The sequence below is a fragment of the Daldinia childiae genome (genome assembly GCF_008694065.1).
Source record: "Daldinia childiae strain JS-1345 chromosome Unknown Scaffold8, whole genome shotgun sequence".
In the NCBI taxonomy this organism is placed as follows: domain Eukaryota; kingdom Fungi; phylum Ascomycota; class Sordariomycetes; order Xylariales; family Hypoxylaceae; genus Daldinia; species Daldinia childiae.
In genome coordinates, this window is record NW_022984649.1 from 1,261,169 (window position 1) to 1,287,499 (window position 26,331).

General features: G+C 45.5%; 6 protein-coding genes across 6 annotated transcripts; 4 read left to right on the forward strand and 2 right to left on the reverse strand.

Annotated features, from left to right (window-relative positions):
* Positions 1-4,589: 4,589 nt before the first annotated feature.
* GL218_07112 (Regulator of nonsense transcripts 2) lies at positions 4,590-8,654 on the reverse strand (the record flags this gene model as incomplete). The annotated part of the gene is made up of 9 exons (XM_033583857.1): positions 4,590-4,882; positions 4,943-5,081; positions 5,140-5,445; positions 5,515-5,826; positions 5,879-6,033; positions 6,086-6,377; positions 6,430-8,480; positions 8,532-8,576; positions 8,636-8,654. 9 exons carry the CDS (start codon positions 8,652-8,654, stop codon positions 4,590-4,592), a joined length of 3,612 nt encoding a protein of 1,203 aa, XP_033432949.1.
* Positions 8,655-12,261: 3,607 nt separating this feature from the next.
* On the forward strand, positions 12,262-15,020 carry GL218_07113 (Nitrate reductase [NADPH]; the record flags this gene model as incomplete). Its single annotated transcript, XM_033583858.1, has 2 exons — positions 12,262-14,059; positions 14,113-15,020. 2 exons carry the CDS (start codon positions 12,262-12,264, stop codon positions 15,018-15,020), a joined length of 2,706 nt encoding a protein of 901 aa, XP_033432948.1.
* A 1,369-nt stretch (positions 15,021-16,389) lies between these two features.
* GL218_07114 (Ran-binding protein 3) lies at positions 16,390-18,296 on the forward strand (the record flags this gene model as incomplete). Its single annotated transcript, XM_033583859.1, has 5 exons — positions 16,390-16,683; positions 16,740-17,349; positions 17,404-17,777; positions 17,829-17,880; positions 17,935-18,296. The coding sequence occupies 5 exons, from the start codon at positions 16,390-16,392 to the stop codon at positions 18,294-18,296; spliced, it is 1,692 nt and encodes a 563-aa protein (XP_033432947.1).
* Positions 18,297-19,036: 740 nt separating this feature from the next.
* On the forward strand, positions 19,037-22,517 carry GL218_07115 (putative ATP-dependent helicase HRQ1; the record flags this gene model as incomplete). Its single annotated transcript, XM_033583860.1, has 2 exons — positions 19,037-20,528; positions 20,581-22,517. The coding sequence occupies 2 exons, from the start codon at positions 19,037-19,039 to the stop codon at positions 22,515-22,517; spliced, it is 3,429 nt and encodes a 1,142-aa protein (XP_033432946.1).
* Positions 22,518-23,016: 499 nt separating this feature from the next.
* GL218_07116 (uncharacterized protein) lies at positions 23,017-23,939 on the forward strand (the record flags this gene model as incomplete). The annotated part of the gene is made up of 3 exons (XM_033583861.1): positions 23,017-23,247; positions 23,358-23,504; positions 23,565-23,939. The coding sequence occupies 3 exons, from the start codon at positions 23,017-23,019 to the stop codon at positions 23,937-23,939; spliced, it is 753 nt and encodes a 250-aa protein (XP_033432945.1).
* A 315-nt stretch (positions 23,940-24,254) lies between these two features.
* On the reverse strand, positions 24,255-25,664 carry GL218_07117 (Demethylsterigmatocystin 6-O-methyltransferase; the record flags this gene model as incomplete). Its single annotated transcript, XM_033583862.1, has 4 exons — positions 24,255-25,029; positions 25,112-25,235; positions 25,309-25,438; positions 25,500-25,664. The coding sequence occupies 4 exons, from the start codon at positions 25,662-25,664 to the stop codon at positions 24,255-24,257; spliced, it is 1,194 nt and encodes a 397-aa protein (XP_033432944.1).
* Between the last annotated feature and the right edge of the window lie 667 nt (positions 25,665-26,331).

A 26,331-nucleotide genomic window follows, 5' to 3' on the forward strand; every position in this document is an offset into this window, starting at 1 on the left:
CCTCCTATTATTGGACGAGGTATGGGCTGACCAGGTAATTGGCCCCAACGGGCAAGGCGAGTGCCACGATAATCCGTAGATGATAGAGATAGGCCTGGGAATACGTAACAACCGGCTGAGCTGTTGTGTCCACTCGCTACTTCCAGTTCCTTCCCGAATCGCAAATTGTGCTATTCAAAATCCGAGTTGTGCTATGAAAAGTCCGGTGAAGCACAATGGTTAATATATCAAGAAAGTTCCCATCATTTATACAGAAGTTGTCGGTATTGTTTCGAATTGTCGCTAGTGTAGAGAATAGGAGTTACATATAGGTGAACGAAAGAAAGACTTATGGTAAGTGAGAATGAACGAATATAGTCGCTGTCCTCATCGACGATACCAAGTAGAGTAGCTTAGGTACTAGGCGCCGAAGTGGTTTAAATGGATAATGAGCGCTCACCGGGTAGGGAATATGGATAGCTGGGCTATAAGGTCAGTAAGCTCTTATGTATATTAGTTGGGCGATGGTTCCGATCTGGACTAGGAGCTCGGCGGAAGGGTACAATGGCCGGTGGTCAGCGGGACCTGCAGGCGAACTGCAGGTATGGGGACACTACCCCCAGCCCCCAGCGTGCCGCCTGGTCTAGATATTCCTCGACTCGCAAGTCGCAGGGTATAATACGGAAGATGGTGAAGTTGGCTAGAAGTCGGTTGCATACGACAGCAAGCAAGCATAGACGCGGTCAATGTAAGAGAGTGTAACGATGAGCATTCGATATCTAGTCTCCGGACTCTAAACCTAGCTAGGTCGGATGCTTCCATTGTAGGCCGCGTCGACCGTAACTGAGGAATAAGGAAAATGGGGATAGAAAAAGTCTAGAAAGCCGAATGAGTTACAAGGATATAACAAGCTTACCGTTGATCCCATTGACCCCATGCACGGCAGATGAAATCGCCTCGGAGCATTTGTGTATTTGGCGGCTATGGATATTTACGTAAACATAAGAATAAGAAGAGAAAGAAGTCTTAGCAATGTTATAGAAATTGGGATAAAGTTAGTTCAGGTAGAGAAAGAAGGAGAGTAAAACTGACAATAAACTTAAAAGGTCTGCTTATACTTGAACGTACCTACCTACATCTTACATGTTTACTTCAATGTATTAGATCATATATGTATGATACACTTGTACCTGCCTTTAAACATTGAAACATTGAAGTTAAACATTGAAGCTAGTACATGTGAATATTGTACTTATAACTTACACACTAACATGTATGTAACCAGGGTGCTCTTTTGAATCGTAGGTAAATGAAATGTACTCACAACAACCACGACCGTATTAAGAATGAGAGTAAAAAAAATTGATAGGAAAATAAAAACACCACAAGGCGTAAGCTGTCTAGAATGCCTACCTTCCTATCCAATCAGTCAAGTAAACTAGGCTGCGTGGTCTTTCTGTAAATAAGTGGATTAAAGATACACTCGATCACTTTAGCCAGTAGTGCTGGTGCTGGCCCGTCAATATGGTGGCTGCGTACCGGGCCGTTTAGCAAGCAATTAATATTTCAGTTTGCTTGCTTGTTTCTTTTTCTTCTCCCCACAATGCTGTTTATAGAACATAAGACGTGCTGTGCTGTATGTATTGCGAGGCTAACCCAACTTATCAGTTGCATTTAAATTATCCGATCGATAGGTTTAGGGTGGATCCATCAATAATTTCCAAGAATGCATCTAAGTTGTAAGTCAAGTGACGTGATGAAGACTGGAGTTGGAAGAATTGGGATATGTTAAGTTAGTTAGTAAGGTATTCTCAATACGAGTGTCGTACGGAGCACAGATATTACGGACTGTATAATTCAGTTTGACGATTGCTTCATGGAAGAAGACAGGTTAAGGTAGCTTAAACTTTTAAGGCAAGCAATAACAAGTGAAAAATCAATGATTTACTTACATCTTACCTACATGAAGAGTATACGATGAAATAGAAAGAAACGTTAAATCCCGGCGCTAAAGGGAGATGGTTAAAACGTCACACGCGGCTTAAAAAGGACACAACGTAGTGCCGCGTAGTGGACTTTACCTTAGTCTAGGCGAAAAGGGGGGGCGCGCTAATGGTCGATCTAAGCGAACCATCCTTGAATTATTTCCTTGCAAGGGTGGAAAGTTAACCTGCCACGTTACTGTGTGCCGTGCCCAGACCCCGCCAGGTACAAACGGAAATTGCAAAACAAAACTTTATTAAGCGCTGAAGGGAGCACTGTCACTGTTCGGGGTTGTGGGGTAAAGCCGAGATCTCCGATGTGCGATGAACCTACACAGGTATTAACTCTATATTTTAGCTTAGAAATACCTACCTAAACCTTATCTGGGTATATTGTATAGCACTTATACAGCTGGAGATACAATACCTACATACACCATCTCAATACAACATTCGGACATTCTCCCCTTCGCATCTCATTGCCTAGATCTCTCGTAGGGTTCCATCCAAGATCCATGCGCACACACGTAAGCTGCAATATGAGTTCCACGAGAGTAATAAATTAATATTGCAGAGGGTAGCAATCGCGAAGGGGCGAGGAGAAAACAAGCGAAACCAAACCAAAATAAAAAAGGTCTCGCCAATATAAAATTTTCTGGGGAGCATGCGGCGGCATCTTAATGGTTAATTTACCTGCCGTCCCATGGCTGCTAGATCCTAGCCCCCCCCAGTACGGCTTTCTTACCAACCGACATCAACCGGTTTATCCGACATCCCGCTCGATGGTTCATAGCCCGTCGGCCTTGTTAAGTGTCGAGAAGAAGAAGTGACTAACGGAAACTACCTACTAGTCGTAAGACAATATGGATCCGTGGCGTCCGGGTGCAAGCGAGACTATTAAATAGAGCATATGCAGCTATTTGCAATTCCATGTAGCCAAGTTCGTGATCGCGTTGTCCCGAGTGCGTGGGCCCCCTCTGGCCGGAAGAAGAAGAAAAAAAAAAATGCTTGGGTATCTGAAAAGTTCGCCACAGGCCCTAGCTAGAAACAGCTGCCGGCCGTGCTATTTTCCATCTTCCTGTCTAGGGTCTGGTGCCCGATTTGCAAAATAGCCAAAAGTGCGCAATTGGTTGGGAATTAAACAACTAGGCTTGCCGCTTTGTCCGTCAGCCGGTGATTCGAAACTGGAGGCGTAAAAAAACACACGCACAGTCAGGAAAAGAAAGGGGGAAGAGGAATAGGTTGGTTGAGACTTGACGTGATGGATGTTGCCAAGCAAATATGATGATGCATTTTGCTGCAGTCAAAAGCGTGCTCACTCCTAGACTTCTCGGGTAAAGATGAAAGGGAACGCGATCCTAAAATGTCACTTGCATGACGTGCTTTGGCGCAGGTTTGTGGTTCAATGATCTTCTTCTAGTTCCAATAAGAATCTGCACGATTTCTGTCCATCACTATTTGGTCTCTGACCTATCGATTCCAGCTGCAAGAGCTGCGTCGCCAAGCCTTAAATACGAGCCGCCGTCATGACCAGTCACATAGGAATGCCCCCCTATGCTGTGCAACCCTAACATGAGAAGCTGAGGAAAAACGTACATATTTCGCCGTATCTCTTTGCAGTTTTCACGAATACCTACACCATAGAAGCTGAGATGAATTTGATGATATGTCTGTCCCAGGGGGGATCAGCCCCCAACGTTCAGTAAATGAATAATGATCCTGTTAATTAATTCAATGAGACCTTATTATTATAATAAATCTAAGTCCTAATAAACAATTGTATTTATAGTTGAAAGAAGCACTTTGAAATTAGTCGTCATTAATTTCACTTGAGAGGATCATGAAATAGTAAAAATAGTATGGAAAGCATCAATTTGTATAAGGCTTATTACAGTATTTACACCGAACCTCAATGGCAATCTTACCTACCTAAGAAACTAAGTTGTAATCGCGAGTGAAGAATATACATAAAGTCACCTATGTCATGTTGCACATTTCAAGTCAGCGTGAAATGAGTGACTTTAGCTATAAATCAGCATACATAGAACAAAAGGCAGCGCGATGGCTAGTGCCATATAAGCAATCTGCAAGTTCGCCAGTCTATCCGCAGGTTTGTTGTCCATCGTAAGATGGCCTGCGGGACGAAGTTGGGCATTAAAACCTAATTGGTTCGTGCCAAAAAAACGGACCACCCGGGAAGGGCCGGATGGCCATCAAAGTAACAACTACTTCCCCGACCCCTTTGTTGGCTTGCATCCTCAAGTCCTCGGGCTGTCTCCCCCCTTTGTCGGCCTTCTGTTGCCGGCGACTTGGGCATGTTAGCTTCGTTAACATTGACAGGTTCGTCGTGACGGGCGCCTCTATTATGAGACTAACATGGCCTGAGATTATGAGACTTCCGCCTCAAGTCTTGCGTCGAGGAATATATTATGCTCCCACCGGAGATTGTAACTTCCGCATGAGACATGTGCATAACCAGGAGACATCAAATCTCTCTACTGCAATGCTCAAATGAGTAGTGTATGATTCGTTCGGATCGATCAATGGCGAAAATCAAGTCCTAAATTCGTGAAAATAGCCGTATTGATCAGCATTCATTCATAGGTATCTTGGGTATCTTGTAAGTCTTCAGTGCTTTCCACGGCCTCGCCGATTTCGTGGGCGGGATCGGGAATCTGTTGGGGAATTATGACGCTTGCTCATACTGCTTCCATCCACTCGGCCTGGAGCTGATTCCCTTCCAGAGGCAGTACCGGCAAGTGAGCCCTTGTGGTTTGAATCATTTTGTTCGACCTTCTGGTCTTTGGAGTTTCCATACCAGTCAACATCGCTAAGTTGTAACCTACGGACGCGTTGTCCGCCACGGTCTCTGCCGGACTTGTCTGAGCGGCCGGTGTAATACGAAGATGGTTTGTCGTGACCTGAATGAATAGAAGTGTGAATATTTCTATTGGGATTGGGTGGGGTTAAAAGAGTATCACCATCAGGATCTTCATTCTCACGAAGATCATAATTTAGCACCAGATTTTTGATGCGTTGTTGCTCCTCCCGTTCTGCTTGCTGCTGCGTCTTCATGGCAACTGCAAAGGTCGAGTCCGAAGGAAGTGCGACGGTTCGTGTCTATGAGCATTAGTACCCAGAGTGTTTAGAAGCGGGTTAATTGCAGAATAAGATATACCTGTTGACGATTGCCTTTCTTTGTTAACAGAGAGAAGGCCATTGTGCTGGGTGCACTCTCTCCGTTTGCACCATCTGTGTCTGTAGTCGAGGAAATATCGCGAGTTTTGGGTCGGACTGGTAGCGGAACATCGAATAACGGTTTACGATCGAATTTACGGGACTCTAAACTCTCAGCCATCATCTTTGCGTACTCACGTTCAAAATCCGCCTCGTCCTCGGGATCAATCTCTTCGGCTTTCCTCGTCACTACTATGGCCTCCTCTTCCGACTCATCCTGAGGAGAGTGCAGCTGGGTCTCCGCATCCTGAATAAACCAGGAATGGTTAGCGGAAACTCCCCAATAGTTACAAAAAGTGGAATTGGAGGGATATACCTCGAAAATATCATCATCGTCGTCGAGTTCCGAGTCATCCCCATCGGCCTCCGGGAGCACGATATCTCCATCGCCATCACCTTCGCCACCATCGCCCTCATCTTCAGAAGAAGCACCACTAGAAGCCTCATCTTGGTCGACGCTCTTGTCTAAGCCGGCGTTCTTCTGGTCCTGCGCCACTGCAAGTTGGAACGCTTTAGTGGCTTCCTCTAGAGTAGTTGCCAGCTTCCACTGTGGTCTAGTGAGAGAGAAAGTGTCCTGGACAATGAACTCAATGTCCATAGGGAGAGGCTGCTTTGTGTATATGTAGTACTAGGAAACTGTCAACTTAAGTCTACCTTCAGTGATGCTGAGATAGACGAACCTGTAAAAATGATAAGAAGTAGTCGAGCTTCTTCCCTGCAGCGCCTCGATTGAAGAACATGCCACAAGTCTCGAGCATCGTAGCTACCAAGCGAATTCTAAAGTAGTCATCAGGTAAATCGAAAGGGTTAAATCGGCCTGGGACAGGTACGCCGTCTAAGCGAAGTTAGCTCGTTCCGTATTGCTTGCACTCGCAGGTGTTACCTACTGTAACCAAATGTCATGATTTTATACATTGTGTCGAAGATTACGGGGTGCTCTAACATCCGGTAGTTATAAAGCTCACCCAAATACTTCACTTCTGCAATGCGCCTCTGGTTGAACTTGAAGTCATTCTGTTCTAGCCCGAATATCACAGATTCGATAACATTATCGATCACCGTAACCGTAAAATCTGGGTGATAGCGGTAGATGGCGCTAAGAAGTATTGCAAGGATATGGATACTGCCATACTTGACCTTGGCAGGCCTTGAAAATACCTTCGTGAGGATAGCTACTACCTGTTCTATGAATTAACAAACGCTCCTCACAGTATAGATTTCCCATTCGTACCTCGGATTCTTCCCAATGGAGTCGACGGATCTGCTTAAGGACCTTGGTATAATTACGCTTCGTTAAGTCAACATAAATTAGTTTGCGGATGAACAACTCTGTAGGAGTTCGCTCCTTTTGCTGAATCGAAGCTCTCTCCGGTGGATCGACATAATATATTGCGTTCTCAATAAGCATACGCTCTGGCTGACCTATATGCTGCACAGACTTCTTGCGCTGGAGAGTCTCTAGGAAGGTTGCCATGCGAGGCGAGGTATCAGCGTTGCGGAGCAGGTACCTGCCACAATTCTCCAGGAGGTTGCAGATAATCTCGATATTCATTCTGGAGAAATCGTCAAGGCTGACTTTCAAGCAGTGAAAAACGACATGCTCGGGCACGATACCGAACTTCGTGAGCTCAGCCAAGTATCGGATATTGCTCAATCGCACTTGTCCGAGAAAATCTTTCTCCTTTCGCCGCTGGAGACTGCGAAATTCCGCATCAAGATACTCCACTACGCCTTTGGGGACATCAGGCATATATCGGCCAAGGGTAGCTATGAGACGGGACCAAAACGGTAGGAGATCCGTCCGACCTTTGGGTACTTCGGTAAGCCCTTTGATAAGGCGGTTTCTGGATGCCTTGGAGTTCAGGAAACAGAAGTCGATAGCCACTTGATCGACTACATCCTTATGCGTAAGCTCTGGTAATCGAGTTAGTAGTACGTCTACCTGCGCGCCAATGGTCTTATTGGCGATCGCAGTTGACTGATCGTCGTTTATTTCCGAAGATTTAGATGGTTCTGTAGCTTCAGTAGATTCAGCTCTCTTGCCAACCTGCTCGTCCGTATCGGTTTTCTTTTTTTTGCCATCCTCAAGCAATATACCAGGTACCTTGCCTTTCAGATCCACTAAGTTTTCATAGAAGCGGCGCTCATCTTCGTCTTCCCAGATACCTGCACCCTCACTCTGTCCGCGAAGATACTCGCCGGTCTTGACTAAGCCAATAGCGCCATTGGTGGCCGAGAAGCCATCGCCAGTTTCCTTTAGATCTGGCATCTCGGCACCAATCGCATCGGCTATAACTTGAGCATTGCTGACTAGGCGTTCTTGAGCTTTTAGCTGCCGCTCAAAATTAGCTTGGCGATCCTCGAATACTTCACCAGACTTGACGTATGCCTCTGAGTTCCTGCCGCGCTGCGTAACAATGTTTTTTTGATCCCGCACGAGATGGGCTTTGACATCATCAAAATAGCGTTTTAGGATATTTCTGAATCGCTCACGCAGCTCGGAGCTAGCAAATGGAGTGTCATCGGAATCGGCTTCGCCGGCTTCTTCTTGACCTTCGGTTCGCTCAGCGTTATTTTCTGTCGATTTAGTGGCACCATCTTCTTCCACAGTCTTGCGGCCTTCTGATCCGGCAGATTTAACTCCTAGGATATCCCAACCAAAAGATTTTACGAAAATAACTAAAAGGGGCAAATTCACATGCTCTCGATCATAGCCTAGAAGATCCTTAAGTACTTCAAGAGGAAATGGCTCAGCCCCACCACCTTTAGTAGAACTGGTCGATTTAATCTTCAACTCGGCATTCTTTCCGTTGGCACTACGTGTAGCATCATCTGGTTTAACATCGTCAAGGGTTCGTAGGACACCCACAAGCCATAGTTCGGTAATTACTCTTAGAAGAGCTCGTTGTCGGACAAGACGTTCCTTCTCTTCCTTTTCGCGAACCTCAGGGGCCAGTGACTTTAATAGACTCTTATCTGGCGTAGCCATTCCCTTGCCAAGCAGCCATCCTAAATACTCGGTAAACTCGGAAGGGCCAAATCGTTGATGGAGGGCGCTGACAATCTCGACAGCCGCATCGATTTCCCCGGGGGTCTTTAGCTTGCTTAATCCTTCATAACACGCTGAAATAATCTCGGATAAATATTTGGTGAGACTCAGGGTTCGTATATCTTGTAGGAACGTGTTCAAGGTCGCAGGAGTGATAGCAGTTCGCAATCGCTTGATAAAAGCAGTATTTTTCCTTAGAGAAGGGTCGAGAGGCGGGCTAACGGGGAGGACATCTACTTGATGTTAATAGTCTCATAATTAGTGAATTTAGAAGAAAATAATACCTAGTTCGCCATCCCATGCACGCTGGTTGAGCGAGAGCAACTCGCCTAGAATTCAAGTGTTAGCCGAGGCATATAATAGCCAGTGGTATGATGCGAAGACTAACGCTTTCGCGGGCGGTCCATGTCGGACAGCTTTTCGTAGTATTTGGATTGGTTAATGACCCAATTGCTACATTCGTCACGGCGGTAATCCTGCTAAGGGATATATCGCCCCCGGAAGAGGAAGCGATGCGGAGAATTAGGCTTGGTGGGCATCGGTAGACAAGTCAGCACAAGTCTGCCCTGCGCAAAGGAAGCAAAGCAATTGCCGGGATAAATTGCAGATTGTAGATTGCAGATTGCGCTTTGCGGAATTGATGCTTTTTATCGAGTAGATCGGTCCTGAAAAGGACAGCTTGAATTTAGACGAAAAGATTATATAGTCAATAGGGTTTGTTGGAAAGTTGGTAGTGGTAGTGTTGCGACGGTGAAAGTCAAAGAACTAAGACTTAGTGATGAATAGAGGCGTATCTGTGAATGATGTCGTTCTAAATCATCCAATGAAAGAGCAGCGCACTGGACTTTCTTTGAGTTCCGCGAAAATCTCGGGGAATCAGAGGCCGTTTTGATTATTTTAGAGAGTAACTTTGGCGGGGCAGAGCTTGCAGTAGATGCTTAAGAGTTCAGCCTCGTGCTACAGCTTGTCCAGTCAGCCAGTTGTACGGTGGACTATTAGTCCAACTGTGCCAAAATCAAGAAAATGGGTGGGAGCTGTCCAAAAAGGGTAATTTAATAAGCAACGCTAGGTGCACAGTATCTGAAATACCTGAAATATAAGATTTTTTATTATTTTATTAATTTTATTACCATATATTTCGGTACATAATACAATATACTCAAATAACTTCATAAATATCACGTTTTAAGTATTATAATTGGTATCATTTTATAGCTTCAATTCATGCGAAAATAACAATCTAAGTTGCATGTTTATAAGATACGTATTGGATAGTTTATCCGTTGTTGAAATACCTATCTATAGCATTTTTAAGGTGGTGGTCTTGAAGGGTATCACGTGTTAGTCCTTCTACATAGCACCTATTTGATATTGATATAATATTCTAGCAAAAAGACATATAAAGATGCAACTTGGATCATTATTTTCGCATTAATTGAAGCTATAAAATGATACCAATTATAATCTTTAAAATAGTATTTTCGTGAAGTTATTGCGATGTATAAGTTGTATCTTGTATATTTACGTTTTTGTAAATATTTAAGGTTAAAATAAAGGTTTGATCTGATTGGCTATTGTTTCTAGTTTGTCATGATGTATTTCATGATGCTTATATTTTTTAATATCTTTACGAATTCAAGGTCGAGTTATATAAGACCTAGGTTGAAATTTTTGTCTTTTTTTAATAAAAATACCAATACCAATTTTAAGTAATTCGAACGTATATTAGTAAAGTTATTCCCATATAAAAGGTATGTATTACCTTATAAATTGTGTATATAGTAGAAATAGCCGAACTTATACTGTAATCTTAATGTTACTATTACCTTATTTGATATAGTGCGACTGACTTTTTTGATTTTGGCACAGTTGGACTAATAGTCCACCGTAAGTTGTCCCCACAGTAAGCTAATGCCAAGGCTTAAACTTCCATTTAGGTACCTAACACTTGAAAGTAAGACAAACAGGAAGGGATACCGGACGCAAGGACGCAAGGACGCAAAGATGCAGGAACGTTGTTGCACAATTAGGGCTGTCTGATACCCTGGATAGCCTAGAGAGGTATCTGTGAAGATTCCCTAATAGGCCTAGAATAAGTACCTAAATATGTGCAAGCTCACTACCTCATAAGTACCTGCCTTCAATAAAGAAAAAAGCCAAAAGCTTCAAGTTTAATCAAAATGGGAAACATCTACATCACATATCTACATATAGGTTATGTACCTAATGCATGCAAATCATACCTACCTAAGGTAAACTGCGTCTACCTCCTATATGTACTTGATGTTAATAATACGTCAATTATGTGCATATACCCAATGTAAGGTAAGACCAGGTATATAGGTACATAGAGTTCATGCATGGGGGCATACATCTCATTTGAAGTTTACACATTTTTAATCTTCAATTCTAAAGTTAACTCTCTCTCTCTCTCTCTCTCTCTCTCTCTCTACTTGACCCCTATTATCTACATCTTCCATCTGAAATAATTCAAATCTTTTCATTTTTTATTTTGTCAGTTAGTATAGAATTTGCATCGACTTATTCGGTTTAAATACTTTATTAACAAGTACACTCTTTATAGTCTTTCTTGACCTTCATTACTCCGAGATGGTAATACGATGCGATGTTCTAGGGTTTAATATATAATACACAACAGCTTAATCACGTATTCAAGGAGTTCGGCTTTACTAATGATACTTAAATTAATACTATTTCTAAGGGATTGCTAATTTCTATAAGGACAACTAGCTACCATGATATCCCGGAAATGGATAAACTGAGCCTGTTTACGATGGATTCTTCTGGAGCGAGGACAGGACAAAACACCTGTCTTCCATATTTTCTGTATACAGGCGGAAATCGACGTCCTTAAAAACTACCCAACTTAATTTATTAAACTCCAGATCGATTATCCGAATGTTTTTCTTCGGGGCGAGTACCGATAAACTGGGGCTTTCGGTTCTTGATCTTCGCGCCTCCTCACCTCTTTTATTAATACGCTATGTCGGTTCATCGGCTTATTCGCTCCTGTTTACGAAGTATCGCTGTTGTCATCACGTCACCGCCACCACCTGATAGATAACTCTGGTGTGTTGGACCAGAATCCTGCGCTAGGAATCCAATGTGGGTAAAGCACGAAGAGTCTTATCCCCTTCGTTTTAAAGGCTTCCTATTCCACATAAGCTAGCGGATAGTTTTGATGGGGCACGAGGTGATGCCTAGGTAACCCAGTCTACCCGTCCAGTCTAGGCGGTTTTCATATCTCCGCTGACTGCCAAAGTTGTTACCCTTATCATTGGTCATGATTCGCTGTCATCGTCAATATTGCTAAAGGAACCCAATTGCTTCTGATAAGGCCCAGGCTGCGTCAAATATCTCTGTTGAACACATCCGCGGGGATATCCTCGACTGACTTATGCATCTCCTCGCTTCAAATATCCCGGACCCGATAGCTAACTTAGAGGTGCTCAAAACACTCCTATCTGCAGTGCCGCATAGTGTGTAAGCCACTTCTAGGTTCTGACGATATATCATTACTATACCGTTATTGTCACGGTTTCTAGCCGGTCCGTCTCCGAGGCGGTTGTCTGCATATCAATGGATGGTAAAAAGTCGGAGTTGCTCTCTTGCGCCCCTAATTGCGAACCGGGGATAGAAATCCTTGATCAAGTAGTCGATCTGGTGGACCGATGGTCAGTCACTCTCGTTCGTCATTATGGACACGATGCCTCAAAATGGAGATGCATGTTTTGATCGAGCACTATCGCTCTTTACTTATTCTTGTATTGCTCTTCATTTACGAAATTTAGTTTCATCTATCTCTATCGTATATGTTTATCTCTAGTTTAAGGTGTCGGGTCATGTTACCCCTTTCTCGGAAAATTTGAAGCCCAGTGTAGGAATATCTTGTCTTACGTAGGAGCTTTGCATGCATGATGACATATATCTTATAACCAACATCAGCGTCCTAATACCTCTGTGTTAACCCCAACTCACATTTCATCACATACAATGGAAATTTTAAATCTACCTGTCGAGAGCCAGCGACCCCCTACAGCGCATCTACTTCGATATCCCCCGTCTCCACCGCCGACGCAAAGTAGCTCGAGAAGAGAGTCAAGTACCAGTAGTGATTTTGAGATCCAGACGCTGCCACACAATGTCGACGAATCGAAACCTGAAATTTCTCGAATATACCCCCTCCCACCGCGAAGTAGATCTGATAATAACGTGTTGACGGAGGATCTCAGGACTCCAGATCATCATGTTGTTAGAGATCCTCGGTTGATCCGCCTTACAGGCGTCCACCCCTTCAATGTCGAGGCGCCATTAAGTGAGCTCTTCAACGAGGGTTTCATAACAACGAAAGATCTCCATTACGTCCGCAACCATGGAGCAGTGCCTAGAGTAGAAGACTCAGAGATTATGGACTGGGAGTTTACGATAGAAGGCATGGTGGAAACACCTATTAAAATGAGTCTTACACAACTTATCCGGGAATACGAGCAAGTAACCTACCCGGTTACTCTTGTATGCGCAGGCAACAGGAGAAAAGAGCAGAACATGGTAAGGAAAACAAAGGGGTTCTCTTGGGGGGCGGCGGGTTTATCGACGGCGTTATGGACTGGAGTTGTGATTGGCGATCTACTGAAAGCAGCAAGACCAAAGCGCGGAGCGAAGTACGTATGCCTCGAAGGAGCTGATAAGTTACCCAATGGCTACTATGGGACATGTGTCAAAATGAATTGGGCTATGGATCCTAATCGTGGAATCATGGTTGCCCATAGGATGAACGGCGAACCGCTTTCTCCTGACCATGGGAAACCTCTTCGAGTCATTGTCCCAGGACAGATCGGAGGCAGGAGTGTAAAGTGGTTAAAGAGGATCATCGTTACAGCAGCGCCTAGTGATAATTGGTATCATATCTATGACAATAGAGTGTTACCCACAATGATCACCCCTGAGATGAGTGCCGACATGCCGGACGCTTGGAAAGACGAACGTTATGCTATCTACGACCTCAACACAAATAGTGCCACTTGCTATCCAGCACATGAAGAAAAACTGTCATTGACGGGGAACATTAAAAGCTACCGAGTTCGCGGCTATGCTTACGCCGGAGGGGGCAAGAGAGTTACTAGAGTCGAAATAACCCTCGACAAGGGGAAATCTTGGATGCTTGCTAATATTTCGTACCCCGAAGATGAATATCGGCTTGCGCCTGAGGGGGAAGAGCTGTTTGGTGGACGGCTAGATATGTCTTGGAGGGAAGCCTGCTTCTGTTGGTGTTTTTGGTACTTGGATATTCCAGTATCACACCTGCAAACGGCGGATGATATTTTGGTGCGGGCTATGGATGAATCTATGATGGTACAACCGCGGGATATGTACTGGAGTGTTTTGGGCATGATGAATAACCCATGGTTCCGAGTTGTTATACATAAGGAAGGCCATTCGCTACGATTTGAGCATCCAACTCAGCCGGCGTTGATTCCAGGTGGTTGGATGGAACGAGTTAAGAAGAACGGAGGAAACCTTTCTAATGGGTACTGGGGAGAAAGGATATCTGGCGAGGAAGAGAGTGCTCCCGAAGAAGAGCAGGCTAAAGATATTTGCATGACTAATAAGGATATAACTCGAATAATCAATATCGATGAGCTGAAGAAACATGATAGCGAAACCGAGCCATGGTTTGTGGTCAATGGTCAGGTTTACGATGGGACGAAATTCATGGAAGGGCATCCCGGAGGAGCGGCTTCAATCATCGGTGCTGCTGGACAGGATGCTAGCGAGGAGTTTCTTGCCATTCGTAAGTCTGCAATCCTTTATTAAAATCGAGGATTAAAGCTTACGTATTGATAGACAGCGAGAATGCCAAGGCGATGCTTGTGGATTATCACATTGGCTCACTCGATGAGTCTTCGCGGGCTGCTTTAGCTGATGGAGATGGAGCCCCCGATCTAGCATCAGCACCACGAGCAACATTCTTACAATCTAAGACATGGACGAAAGCTATTCTCTCTACCAGAACGAAGATATCAGACGACACCAAGATCTTCACCTTCGATCTTGAGCATGCCAACCAGACTTCAGGCCTTCCTATAGGCCAGCACTTGATGATGCGGCTGCGCGACCCCGTTACACGCGAGGCTATCATACGATCATACACACCTATTTCAGAGATTACGGAGAAAGGAAAATTACACGTTCTCATCAAGATTTATTACGATGTACCAGGAAGAAAAGGCGGCAAGATGACGCAGGCATTAGACTCAATCCCCATCGGCCACTTTGTCGACTTTAAAGGCCCGGTAGGAAAATTCGAGTACCTCGGCCGGAGCCTTTGTTCGATTCAGGGGCAACAACGGAAGGTTAACCGATTTATCATGATCTGCGGCGGGTCCGGAATCACACCGATATTCCAAATTCTCCGCGCCGTGTTGACGGATCGGGAGGATCCTACTACGTGCCTGGTAATTGATGGAAACCGTAACGAACTGGATATCCTTTGCAAGGCTGATATCGACAATATGGTCATCGGCAACGACTCTAAGTGCCGCTTGTTATATACGCTTAGCCAACCTGAGCCGTCGTGGGTTGGTCTCAGGGGCCGGATAAATAAGGAGCTCCTCGAGAGAGAAATAGGCTCTTGTAAGAGCACCAACGGCGAAGATTTAGTACTTATTTGCGGACCCGAACCACTTGAGAAGAGTGTTTACTCTATTTTAAAGGATTTGGGTTGGAAGGACGAGGATGTGCTGTTCTTCTAAACGCCTTATAATATGTATATAAGCATACTTCCTATATACCTACCTACATAGATAGATTCTCATACCTATAGAAATTTCCTTTGATGTTAGTTTTGAACGGTGATGTATGTTAATCCACAAGGGAATCGAAAAATACTATGGAGTATAGTAAACATTTAAGCATAAAGAAAATCGATACCTTTATATATGATGAAGCATAGGTAGGTCCTTGATGCGTATAGGCTTAGAGCCTATATACGATATCTACCTCCTCTTTCATGCATATCCTATAACTATGAAGATACGCTTGAGAATGGTTGTATCTTATATCTACCATGTGCGATATGTGCATGCTGCTCCAAAAGCGGGAATCAGTGAGAGTAGATAGGACTTGGAGATACTGCTAGTATGGTAACACCGACCATTTCCCCCGGGTTGACATTATTATAATAATTGTCTGTCTACAAGTAAGTGCATTGCATGGCCGCACCACATTTACGACGCTGCTGGGTGGTTCTAATATTAGCTAGTCCGGCTTCATGTTGACCGATATTGCTTGGTTGGATGCCAATACTCATCATGTGAAAGAGATAACCGCCATCTTGCATTGCATCAAATGGATCCAGATAGTAGGGATCCAATGGGGGTATTTCTTACTGTACAACTTTGAAATGGGTTGCTCATTTGGATATGGGATAACCCACGTACCTCAATAAAGCGTACATGAGTTATGGACCTATGGACATGTACCTATGGATATGTACCTATGAACATGCTTCAATAAAACGTTACGTACCTCTAAATAGGTACATCATGTACCTAAATATGTCCCTACGGCACCTAGCCACGTTTAACCCAGGTTTATCCGACCCCATAATTTAAACGTTCAGTACCTTAGACCCGCCTATGTACGTACCTAACCTACCTAAAATTATGTACCTTTTTAACGGTACAGGCAGCTCATATTACAATGTACAATAGGCACAATCCACATCGAAATCGTCACTACAAAGTACGCGCAGCCTCAGCTTTCCTCAAATTAACCCAACTACAACTTTCACTACTCGATCGGGTCTTTCTACTCAATCTACTCAGCTGTTTTATCTCCCAGAACTTTGACATTGTGGAACCACTTCCATATTTTCTACTCGATTCAATAAATACTTACAACTAAGTGTTTTTAACGCAAACTTTTTTCTTCTTCCCACGCAACAACTCCAGAACTCTTTGTCACGACCTTGCATAGGTGCCTTGGGTATAATTTTATTTAATGGCTACCAATAAACGCAGTCCGACACCAGATCACCCTTCTCTTGAAGATCCGGACACAGCTGCCGCACGCAAGGAATTGAGAGAGACAGTGATCTCTGACAAACCCGACTTATCTATCATGTCCGCCGCGAAAGTTGACCCCGCGCCCAACGCCGCCACGAGCGGTGATAAGCAATCAGGCAAAGATTCCATATCAGATCACGAGTCTCTTGAGGTTCGCAACAATAGCTTAAGAAACCAGGTGTCATCTCCAAAGAAGAAGCGGGCGCGCGATGAGGTAGACGACCCGAACGACACCTCCTCAGATGGCGATGTATCTCCGATAGGCGCCGATTCCGCCATTTCTGAGCCCGAGAAGAAACGTCCTCGCGACATCTCAAGTGAATACAAAGTAAAAGCAGATGCGCTTACTGTAAGAATATCTGGGTTAATTTAGTATTCAAACCTGTTACTGATCTTAAATATTAGGCTTCGTTCAAGTCCAAAGACAGCTCCGAAGCTAAGACGGATGCTAAGAATGACACACCAAGTACTGAGAAGCAAGCGGCGACAAAGGAAGACATCGATACCGAGAAGGGAAAAAATACAAGCACAACATCTAACTCTGCTTTCAGCAGCTCTGGAATCGCAGGGTTTGCTTCCCAAGCATCGCCGTTTTTACAGCCTGGCTCGAAACCCTTATCTTCTTTCGCTAGTCCGTCTGGCTCACAGTCCCCATTCGGCGCCGCTGCCACAACATCTACAACATCTATATTCGGCAGTTCCAGCTTGTCTAATGGTACCTCTCCTTTTGGTCAAGTAGGAGGAGCAGCGAAACCTTTCGGCAGTACCGTCTTCGGCGGAACATTTGGCGGAAAATTCGGCGAATCTAAGCTTACTAGCTTTGGTAAGCCCGGTGAATCATTTAAAAGCAGTAAACCGGCTAAGCCGTTCGGAGCACCTGTGAGCGAGGAGGAAGACAATAATGGAGAAGATGGTGGCAACTCTGAAGATGGAAACAGAGCTGATAACGAGGATAAAGAAGCTCAAGAGGAGAAGAATGCGACTGATGACAAGAAGAAGACAAAGCTTCAGCGAGGTAAGTTATCGGACATCGCTATCTAACTTAGCATAGTGCTTACGAATCTTATAGTGGTTATTGATGATGGTGAGGCTGGCGAGGCTACTATCCTGCAAGTTCGTGCCAAGATCTTCCATCTCGATAAAGCTAGCTCCTCTTGGAAAGAACGGGGCGCTGGAAACCTGAAGATCAACGTACCTCTATCCTGCGTCGATATTGACGAAGATACGGGTGCAGCTATTCCTGGATCCTTTGATGCATCCGCTCTAGACGGCGCCGATGCCAAGGTCGTTCGTTTGGTCATGCGACAAGATTCTACTCACCGCGTGATCCTTAACACTGTCATAATTCCGGCCATGCATTTTCAGGAAAAGTCTACAGCCAAGGCAACTCATGTCCTATTCACGGCTATAGAAGACGAGGGGGCTGTCAGCGTTCAAGTAAAGGTACATATACTAAGGCGTATAAGGTGCATTAAGGTGCTAACCATCTTACAGATGAACACGGCAAATGCCAAGAGCTTCCTAAATGAGGTCGGAAAGATACAGCGTGAACTTCAATCAGTTTAGGCAGCTGATGAAACTAATGCTGCTCCAACTTCAGTTACCGACAAATCCAGTTCTAAGGACGGTAAAGCAAAGGGTCTCGATGTTAATGTCGAGGAACACTTGAGTGACGGAAAGAAGAAGAATAAAGTAATTGATGGGGTGGCCCCTGCACCAGAGCAGGAGCTACCACAATATGTTGAACCTGCTGGGGAGTCTAATGGTCATTTACCCCAGCCAGCCCCAAAGAAATCGAGCGTGAATGGATCCGATAAGGAGGCCTCTAGCAGCCTGAGCCTAAAGAGCCGGTCTTCATCTGGGGATTCAGTCAAGCGCAAGGTCGCAGAGTTGGATGGCCCTCTGACGCGAGCTGGGAAGAAGAGACTCGATGCGTCCTTGTTTTCCGAGAAGCGGTCTTAGATGTGTGATGCATACCACGAATCGTTTAGAGATGGTAAGGGAGTTTTGCATTAAGCATTTTCAGGAGAGGCATGGGTGCCGGTACTCTGGAAGAATTGCACGCTTATGAGGCATAGATGAACGATGGTGGCATGGATATTTGTCGGCGGCAATTCTGTGATAATAGAGCTTCATACCCATAACTGCCGGGCACCATTCCGCTACGCAAAATGCTCTGTGGAATAATTATTTACGGTATTGCATTTGAGTTAATCTCTAGTTGATTTTCATGAATAAAAACTTTTATCCAATGCTTCCTAGGTATTATTATAGGCGTAGGGGAGGACCGCAGAGTGATGCAGTACCTTCTGGACTAACTGTCTAGTTAAATATACATTTCTTTATTAGGTACCTTTTAAGAATGTTCTAGGACTCTAGGTAACTTTCACTCTTTATTATTTGCATATCCGTAACCCCTGATGACTTCTTTCTTTACCTTAGGTACCTATGTATCTAAGGTAAGGTAGATACCTAGATATATTACATAAGATCTACATCATTAGATAGGTAGATGTTACCTAAGATACCTCTTTGATGGAGCCACGTGGTCACGTGCTTCCGCCTGCATTTCGTGCCAGAAGAAGCGCGAATGGTTCAACTTGCCAGTCTATCTCTACTACGTCAACGCGAAGCACATATTTTCGGACTAATGGATTTCTGACTAAGCATTTTCGCCCTCATGCATCTTGATTACGGATGAAATGTCTGCTCTCAAGGCAGCTACGGTTTCGAATAGAATCATTAAACGGAAGAGGAAGAGGCAACCTTCCGAAGAAGACAAAGGGGGCGATTTCTTAGAGGATTCAGAAGAGACCCTCGAGGAAGTAAACGCTGAAAAATCGAGAAATAATGTAGCATCTCGGCGCAAGAAGAAGGAAAATACAGATGTTGAGTGTCAAATTGAATGGCCGCAAGTATTTAAAGATTTGGATAAGACTCATAGAGCTTTGAACTTAGTCTTTACTTTCTGCTCTACACGCAAGCATATTGCGACAACTTTTGATACTATTCGGTCCTCGGTGGAGTCTAATACGAAGCGAGAGCTGACAGTCGAGGATGTTGCAGCTATCGTTGCACTGCGGCCGGAAGGCATCAACTTCACTTACGTGGATGAAGTGATGTTACATACTGACATCAAGGGAGCTGAAAGAGACTCTACGTTTAAGACTGGTAAATCAAGGGATATTACAGTTCAAGGTCCCGCCCCGGATGCCTCTGTTGGCGGATTTACCGGTTTGGACGAACTTGGTAGGCGACATCCCGACGATTCGCCATCAAGTGGTCAAGAGGTTCTTTACTTTGAATTTGTTGACGGGGACCTCAAAAGACAAGTCCAGAGCAAAAAGACAGGAGAGCCCACAAATCCGAATAGGAGGCTACGGGACGAGGACTTGAAAATGCCAGTTTACAGCCAGAAACAATTGACAACCCTGATTGAGAAGCGTAACCAAAAATTCACGAATGCGGTGAGTTCCTTTATAAACCGCTGCGTAGAAGAAAATCTGGATCCAGAAGTAATGATCCGCCAGGAAGCAGAAGCATATGTTCCAATTCCTACTATGTCAGAGCCCACTATCCCTCAGCCAGAGCCTAGCACTATACCCGCGTCGATACCCAAGGAGAGGAAGAGTATTCCTGAAATCATACAGGAAATTAAAGACAGTCCATGGTATACCGGTCAAATTGTGCCGGATGGACACCGAGTGTTTGACGCTCAGGCTCCCGTTTTTGGGGAACTTGACTTTCTGCTGAGTCAAGATATGGTGAATGCCCTATACAATGCGAAAGGAATCACTCAGTTCTACGCTCACCAGACCGAAGCAATCAATAATCTACACGCGGGCCGTCATGTTGTTGTCTCAACCTCGACCAGCTCAGGGAAGTCCCTCATTTACCAGCTTCCTGTCTTACACGCACTGGAACAGGATCCCAATACTCGAGCTATATACATCTTCCCAACGAAGGCGTTAGCTCAGGATCAAAAGAAAAGCTTAAAGGAGATGCTCGCATACTTCACGGGGTTGGGGAATGCCCTCGTTGAGACATTTGACGGTGATACCCCGATGCACGATAGAAATCAGATTCGTGACGAGGCCCGTATCATTTTCACCAACCCGGACATGCTTCACCTTACAATTCTCCCTCAGGAAGATAGATGGCGAACTTTTTTAAAGTACTTACGCTATGTTGTCGGTACGTAAACTCTTAGTTGGAAAATTGCATCATGCGACTAATTTTTGGATAGTTGACGAATTACACTACTATAACGGCTTGATGGGCTCGCATGTTGCATTCATCATGAGACGGCTTCGGCGCATATGTGCCGCCGTCGGCAACCGAAAGGTTAAGTTCATATCATGTTCTGCCACCGTGGCAAATCCACGAGAGCATTTTAAAACTATCTTTGGAATTGATGATGTGCATTTAGTTGATTTTGACGGGTCGCCGTCTGGGCGGAAGGAGTTTCTCTGCTGGAACACGCCTTATAAAGATCCTAGCGACCCAACTAGCGGGCGCGGAAATGCCATAGCCGAATGCGCTCGCTTATTCTGCCAACTTATCCTACGCGGAGTTCGTGTGATAGCGTTCTGTCGTGTGAGAAAGCAATGCGAAGAGTTAGTCAATGCTGCTAGGTACGAATTAGAATCATTGGGTCGTCCAGAATGTATGGCTCGTGTCATGGGTTATCGAGGCGGATATACGGCACAAGATCGTCGACAGATCGAGAGCGAAATGTTTGAGGGCAAACTCATGGGTATTATTGCGACGACTGCTTTGGAGTTGGGTGTCGATATTGGCACCTTGGACTGTGTCATTACACTGGGATTTCCATACACCATTTCAAACCTAAGGCAGCAGAGCGGGAGAGCTGGTAGGAGAAACAAAGATTCTCTGTCCGTTCTGGTAGGGGATTGTTTTCCAACCGACCAACACTACATGCAGAACCCCGATGAACTTTTCACGAAGCCCAACTGCGAACTTCAGGTTGATTTAAACAACATGCTTGTCTTGGAGGGCCATTTACAGTGCGCAGCATATGAGATGCCGATCAAACCCGTCGACGACGCTATCTATTTTACGAAAGACCTAGCGAAGATCGCAGAAGAGCGTCTTATTAAAGACGAGCTCGGGTATTACCATTGCCATGACAGATTTAGGCCGATGCCGTCAAGGTTTGTTGCGATTAGAGATACTGAGGATGATCACTTCGCAATAGTTGATATATCTCACGGGAGGAACGTGGTACTCGAGGAATTAGAAGCATCGAGGGCCTTCTTTACTATATACGATGGCGCGATATTCCTACATCAGGGTAACTCGTACCTAGTACGTGACTTCCAGCCAGATAGGAAAATTGCTAAGGTAGAAAAGGTCAAGGTGGAATGGACTACAGAACAGCGGGACTTCACCGACGTGGACCCCATAGAAACAGAGGCCATGCGTAAAATCGCGGGTTCGCTCTCGCGCGCCTTTCACGGCTCAATACGCATTACCCAGAACGTCTTTGGCTACTTCAAAGTAGATAGGAAGCGTCGCATTCTCGACGCTGTGCAAGTCGATAACCCTCCTATCATCCGGAACAGCAAAGGCATGTGGCTCGATGTTCCGAAGCGCGCCCTCGAGATCCTCGTCGACCGGCGCCTCCACGTGGCAGGCGCTATTCACGCCGCTGAGCATGCTATCATGAGCCTGATGCCTAATTTCGTCATAAGCATGCCGGGAGATGTCCGAACGGAATGTAAATCGGGACTAAAGGAGTTTGCGCGGAAGGAAACTTCGCGGAAGAGGCCTGCTCGGCTGACTTTCTACGACGCGAAGGGTGGCGCTAATGGAACCGGCATTAGCACCAAGGCCTTTGAGTTCATCGACATGTTACTCGTACAGGCCTTAGAACGGGTCCAGCACTGCCATTGTCAGACGGGGTGTCCCGAGTGCGTGTGCTCGGAGTTCTGCAAGGAGGCTAATGAGGTTATGAGCAAGGCTGGTAGCGCGGTTATAATTAAAGCACTGTTAAATATGGAAATTGACGTTGAGGCTCTGCCTATGGGGCCGGAGGATATGAGCCCGGTGGGTATTGAAACGGTAGTCTTGGCTAAGCCGGTGCCGTCGAGAGGCCGGAGGTTTGGTTATGAGGAAATTAAGATAGAGGAGGATGATCAGGATGTTGTCATTGTCGATTAGAGAGGGGGCATGGGTTAGGGGCTGGGTGTTTGAGAGAAGATATGAGCTCTTTTCATCTTTCACCATAGGGAAACCTAGGTACTTATAGTAGTTATCTGATAGTTAGTAGAATAAAGTAACTAAGGTGAAGTATAATGAACTACGGCGGGAAGGCATTCGTATAACTGTAACTGAAGTAACCATTTCTGTCTACACCTTTCATATACTCTCGTGCGTAAATAGGTGCCACATCCACAAGGTGTCCGCACATGGAATCCTTAGGCATCAGGAATCAAGCCCACCAATTCGGTACACGTTCTACGGCAAATATCCTATCACAGGTACACCACCTGATTTGATTAGAGGGCACGCTTCCCAACGTTCCAATCTGGATTTCGGCATTCCCTTGGACGTTGCAAACCTCCAAATTATATACTACATCTACAAACTCTTAAAATACCTACATCCTCTAAGTCCTAGTTAGAACGAACGAACCATACCCAGAAAGACAAGCATCAAAATGAAGCTTTACGGTTTCTGCTTCCTCTTATTTCCTTTCGTCGCTTTTGCTGCGCCTTGCACCAAGTCGCACGAGAAGCGCTACCGTGCCGACGTCAAGGCAGCTACCGTCGCTAGAGGTCCCGTCGTTGAAGCACTGAACCGAACTGTCACTATCACTATTCCACTCCTCGAGAAGCGTGATGATATCGATGACTGGAACCACGATAATCCTGATAACCGCATCGCTGCTGTAAGTGCCGTCGAAAATATGCCTATCACTTCCCCCCCCCCCCCCCCCCCCCCCCCCCCCCTCCCTTTTTCCCCAGCTCTAAAGCGTAATGGCTAACTCGGATGGTACAGTACTACGTGTGTCCTCATCCGCGCGTTCTCTACACCGTCTTTAACGCGAGAGCCGTATACGAGGCCTTCCAGCGCGGCGCCTGGTACGTCGCACACCCAGGTGAGCTCCGCCCTCGCTGGAGTGGCCTTGAGCACCCGCACTCGGTGGTATGAAGCCCCCGTCCCTATCTTAATAGCTTGGCTCAGGAAACTAACTGGTTATTACAGTGGTTACCAGACTACCGCGCGCAGCGGGTGGACCTAGGCCGTGCGGAAGGCGAGCTGTTCATGTTTCCTTTGAACCCGACCCCGCTCGGCGAATGGCCCGGCCTCAGTGGTGCCCCTGTCTCCGGCCCCCCGGGGGACCATCGCGTCGTGTTCGACGAGCATGGCATGTTTGCCGGTGTGGCGGTGCTGTTTACGGGCGAACCCGAGGGCACGAGACTTATATGGTGCTATCCGATGCTTGATTACGGCGCGAGAGACGTGGGCGCGACGGCGGAGGGAAATCCGGGCGTGGATGAGGCGTGGCAGGATGTGTTTGATGGGCATTATTTGTATGCACCAGATCCAACGGGGGGCTCGCGTCCCCCGACTAATTAGGGGTATGTGGCTATCTATGTAGGTGTGCTGGTTGGGTGATTAAATTGCCTTTGGCGCTGTGCTTTACTGATTTATAGGGGCTGTTATGCGAAAATAAAAATATAGGAGTGCCTATTATTCACCTCCTACCTATTCGCGCTGGCTATATCCTTCTGTGTTCTCGCGACATTTATAATCTAACAATAATCATTAATGGTAAGAACATGAATAAACATAACAAGAATTACCCAGGTAGGTACCTCTCATATTCATTTCATTTCGCTAAGTACCTTTCCAACTTAGATGCGTATACAAATATGGACTCTTTGACCTTCGCTATGCTAATTCTGCCTCGATAAGGCTTTCAGATCCCATCTCATAGCTATATATCTGCACAACTTTAAAACCAGCCCTCTTTATAATATCCTTCCAGCGTGCCTCTGTACGTTCCCCCATGGCGCCAAGCACAAATACCAGCTGATCCATGGAAGTGACGGGCCATGTCGGATTACGATTAGGAACAATAATCTCATTAACAAGCAATTTTGAGTATCCTAATTTCATCGCAGGCCGTAGCTGTTCGAGGATACGAACGCAGTCGTCATCACCCCAATCGTGGAGAACAGAGTGTAGGTAGTACGCTCGGGCCTCTTTTATAGGCTGGGGAGTGAAGAAGTCATGAGCGATAGCCTCAAATACCCCTCCGCTAGAAACGGCCGAGATGACCTCAGGACGGTCCTGTAGGATGAGTTTACCAGGGAGTAAGGGATGCTTCGCTTTCAGCTCCCGTAGGTCATGTCCCAGACCGCCGCCAACGTCAACGAGGAGCACGTCGTTGCCATCGGTATTAGCATCGAAACCTTCAACAAGACGCTCCGAGACCGGGTAAAAGCCTCGATCAACCCATGAAGGTTTCCCGGCGCGGTAAGCCGACATGTAATTATTAAATTTCTCTAGGTATGGTGGGTTCTGGTCCAGCCACGCGAAAAATGGAAGCTCCGTTTTATGGGCGGCTTGGAAAGGCCCGTCCGTTAACTTCGTTGGAAGTGAATACTTGATGCTCTTCAAGTACTCGGGTAGACCACGAAAGGATGGGCCAGCCACGTCGTATCTGCAAATATTATAAGTACCCGTAAGTATCTAATAGGAGGGGAAGCTGGATTTCGAGCTGATGGGAGATTTTTACTACGTACGTATAAATGATGCCATCTCGGTACTTCGGCTCCGTCAGAGCGTTGCTCAGGGGCGTCGCGACATACTTATCCACGCCCGTCTCGGCAACGACATTCATAGCAGCAAGATGCTTTAAGGTTCGTGCTTTCACGAGCATCAATAATCTATACGATGCGACACAAGTACTTAGGTACTTAAGTTATTCCGAGTAACGTACTAATCAGAGTCTCATCGGCACCAGCCTTCGCGGCCAAGTCTTTTCCACTGATGCCTAACTCGCCGCTATCTTTTAAAGATTCAAACAGCCCTAAATCAACCGCGATGCGGCAGTGTGCGGCTCTGGCGGGCTATGATGCTCATACTGGTCATTATAGAGTCTTAGGAAGCGTGTGTTTTTCGAATAAGTACCTCAGCCCAGCCCATTCGCTGGATGGATTCACTTGGGAGCTCCAGGCTTGAAATTAAAGAATAGGCGAGGTTTAGAAGTTGCTCCCGGGCTCCAGGCTTCTTCTCGGAGTACGCGGAGCCGGTTGCTTGAAGTTGGGCGAGAATGGCTTCCGGTGTAGACGACATGTTGGGCGTTAAATGACTTATGATTTTCAAATGAGTATTATCATTCGAGCAGAAGTTGTGTTAGTTCAGCACTAACAGAGTCACAAGGAAGGGGGGTAATGGGAGAGGGTATGGTTTATCTAAATACTTTAAGTCATAAGGTAAGTCATAGAAAATGGTGATCTAAGTGGTGATCTACGTGATGACAAAGATTCTATACCCCTTGGTAGCTAGAGTTGTATCAGGTAATTCCTTCTTTCGAGACCCGCCCCCAAAGGTGAATTATACCTCATTGGTTGAACGCCCATCAATAGCATAAGGAATGATAAAAATAGGTAAAATTCGGAGCTACCTACTAGAAATGAGATAGTTTCGTATTTTCTCAAGAGGTATAGTCTTCAAATACAACTAAAATAACCACTTACTTACCTAACCTAAGGTATAATATTGTTAACTAATTCTAATTCTAAGTCTAAAGTATATTCTAACCCAGTCTTAATTTGAATTAATGCCCATGTTCTTCACCAAGCTGCTGTAAACTAGACTCGTAAGGTCGCATAGGACGAGCCATCAAAACGGCAGACGCCAATTCTTACCCTCTTCATTTGTTCGTCACTGTGCTCATGATCCATATTAGAATCTCTTGGCCCATTTAGTTGAGCTACGAGGACAAGAAGATCCTCTAAAT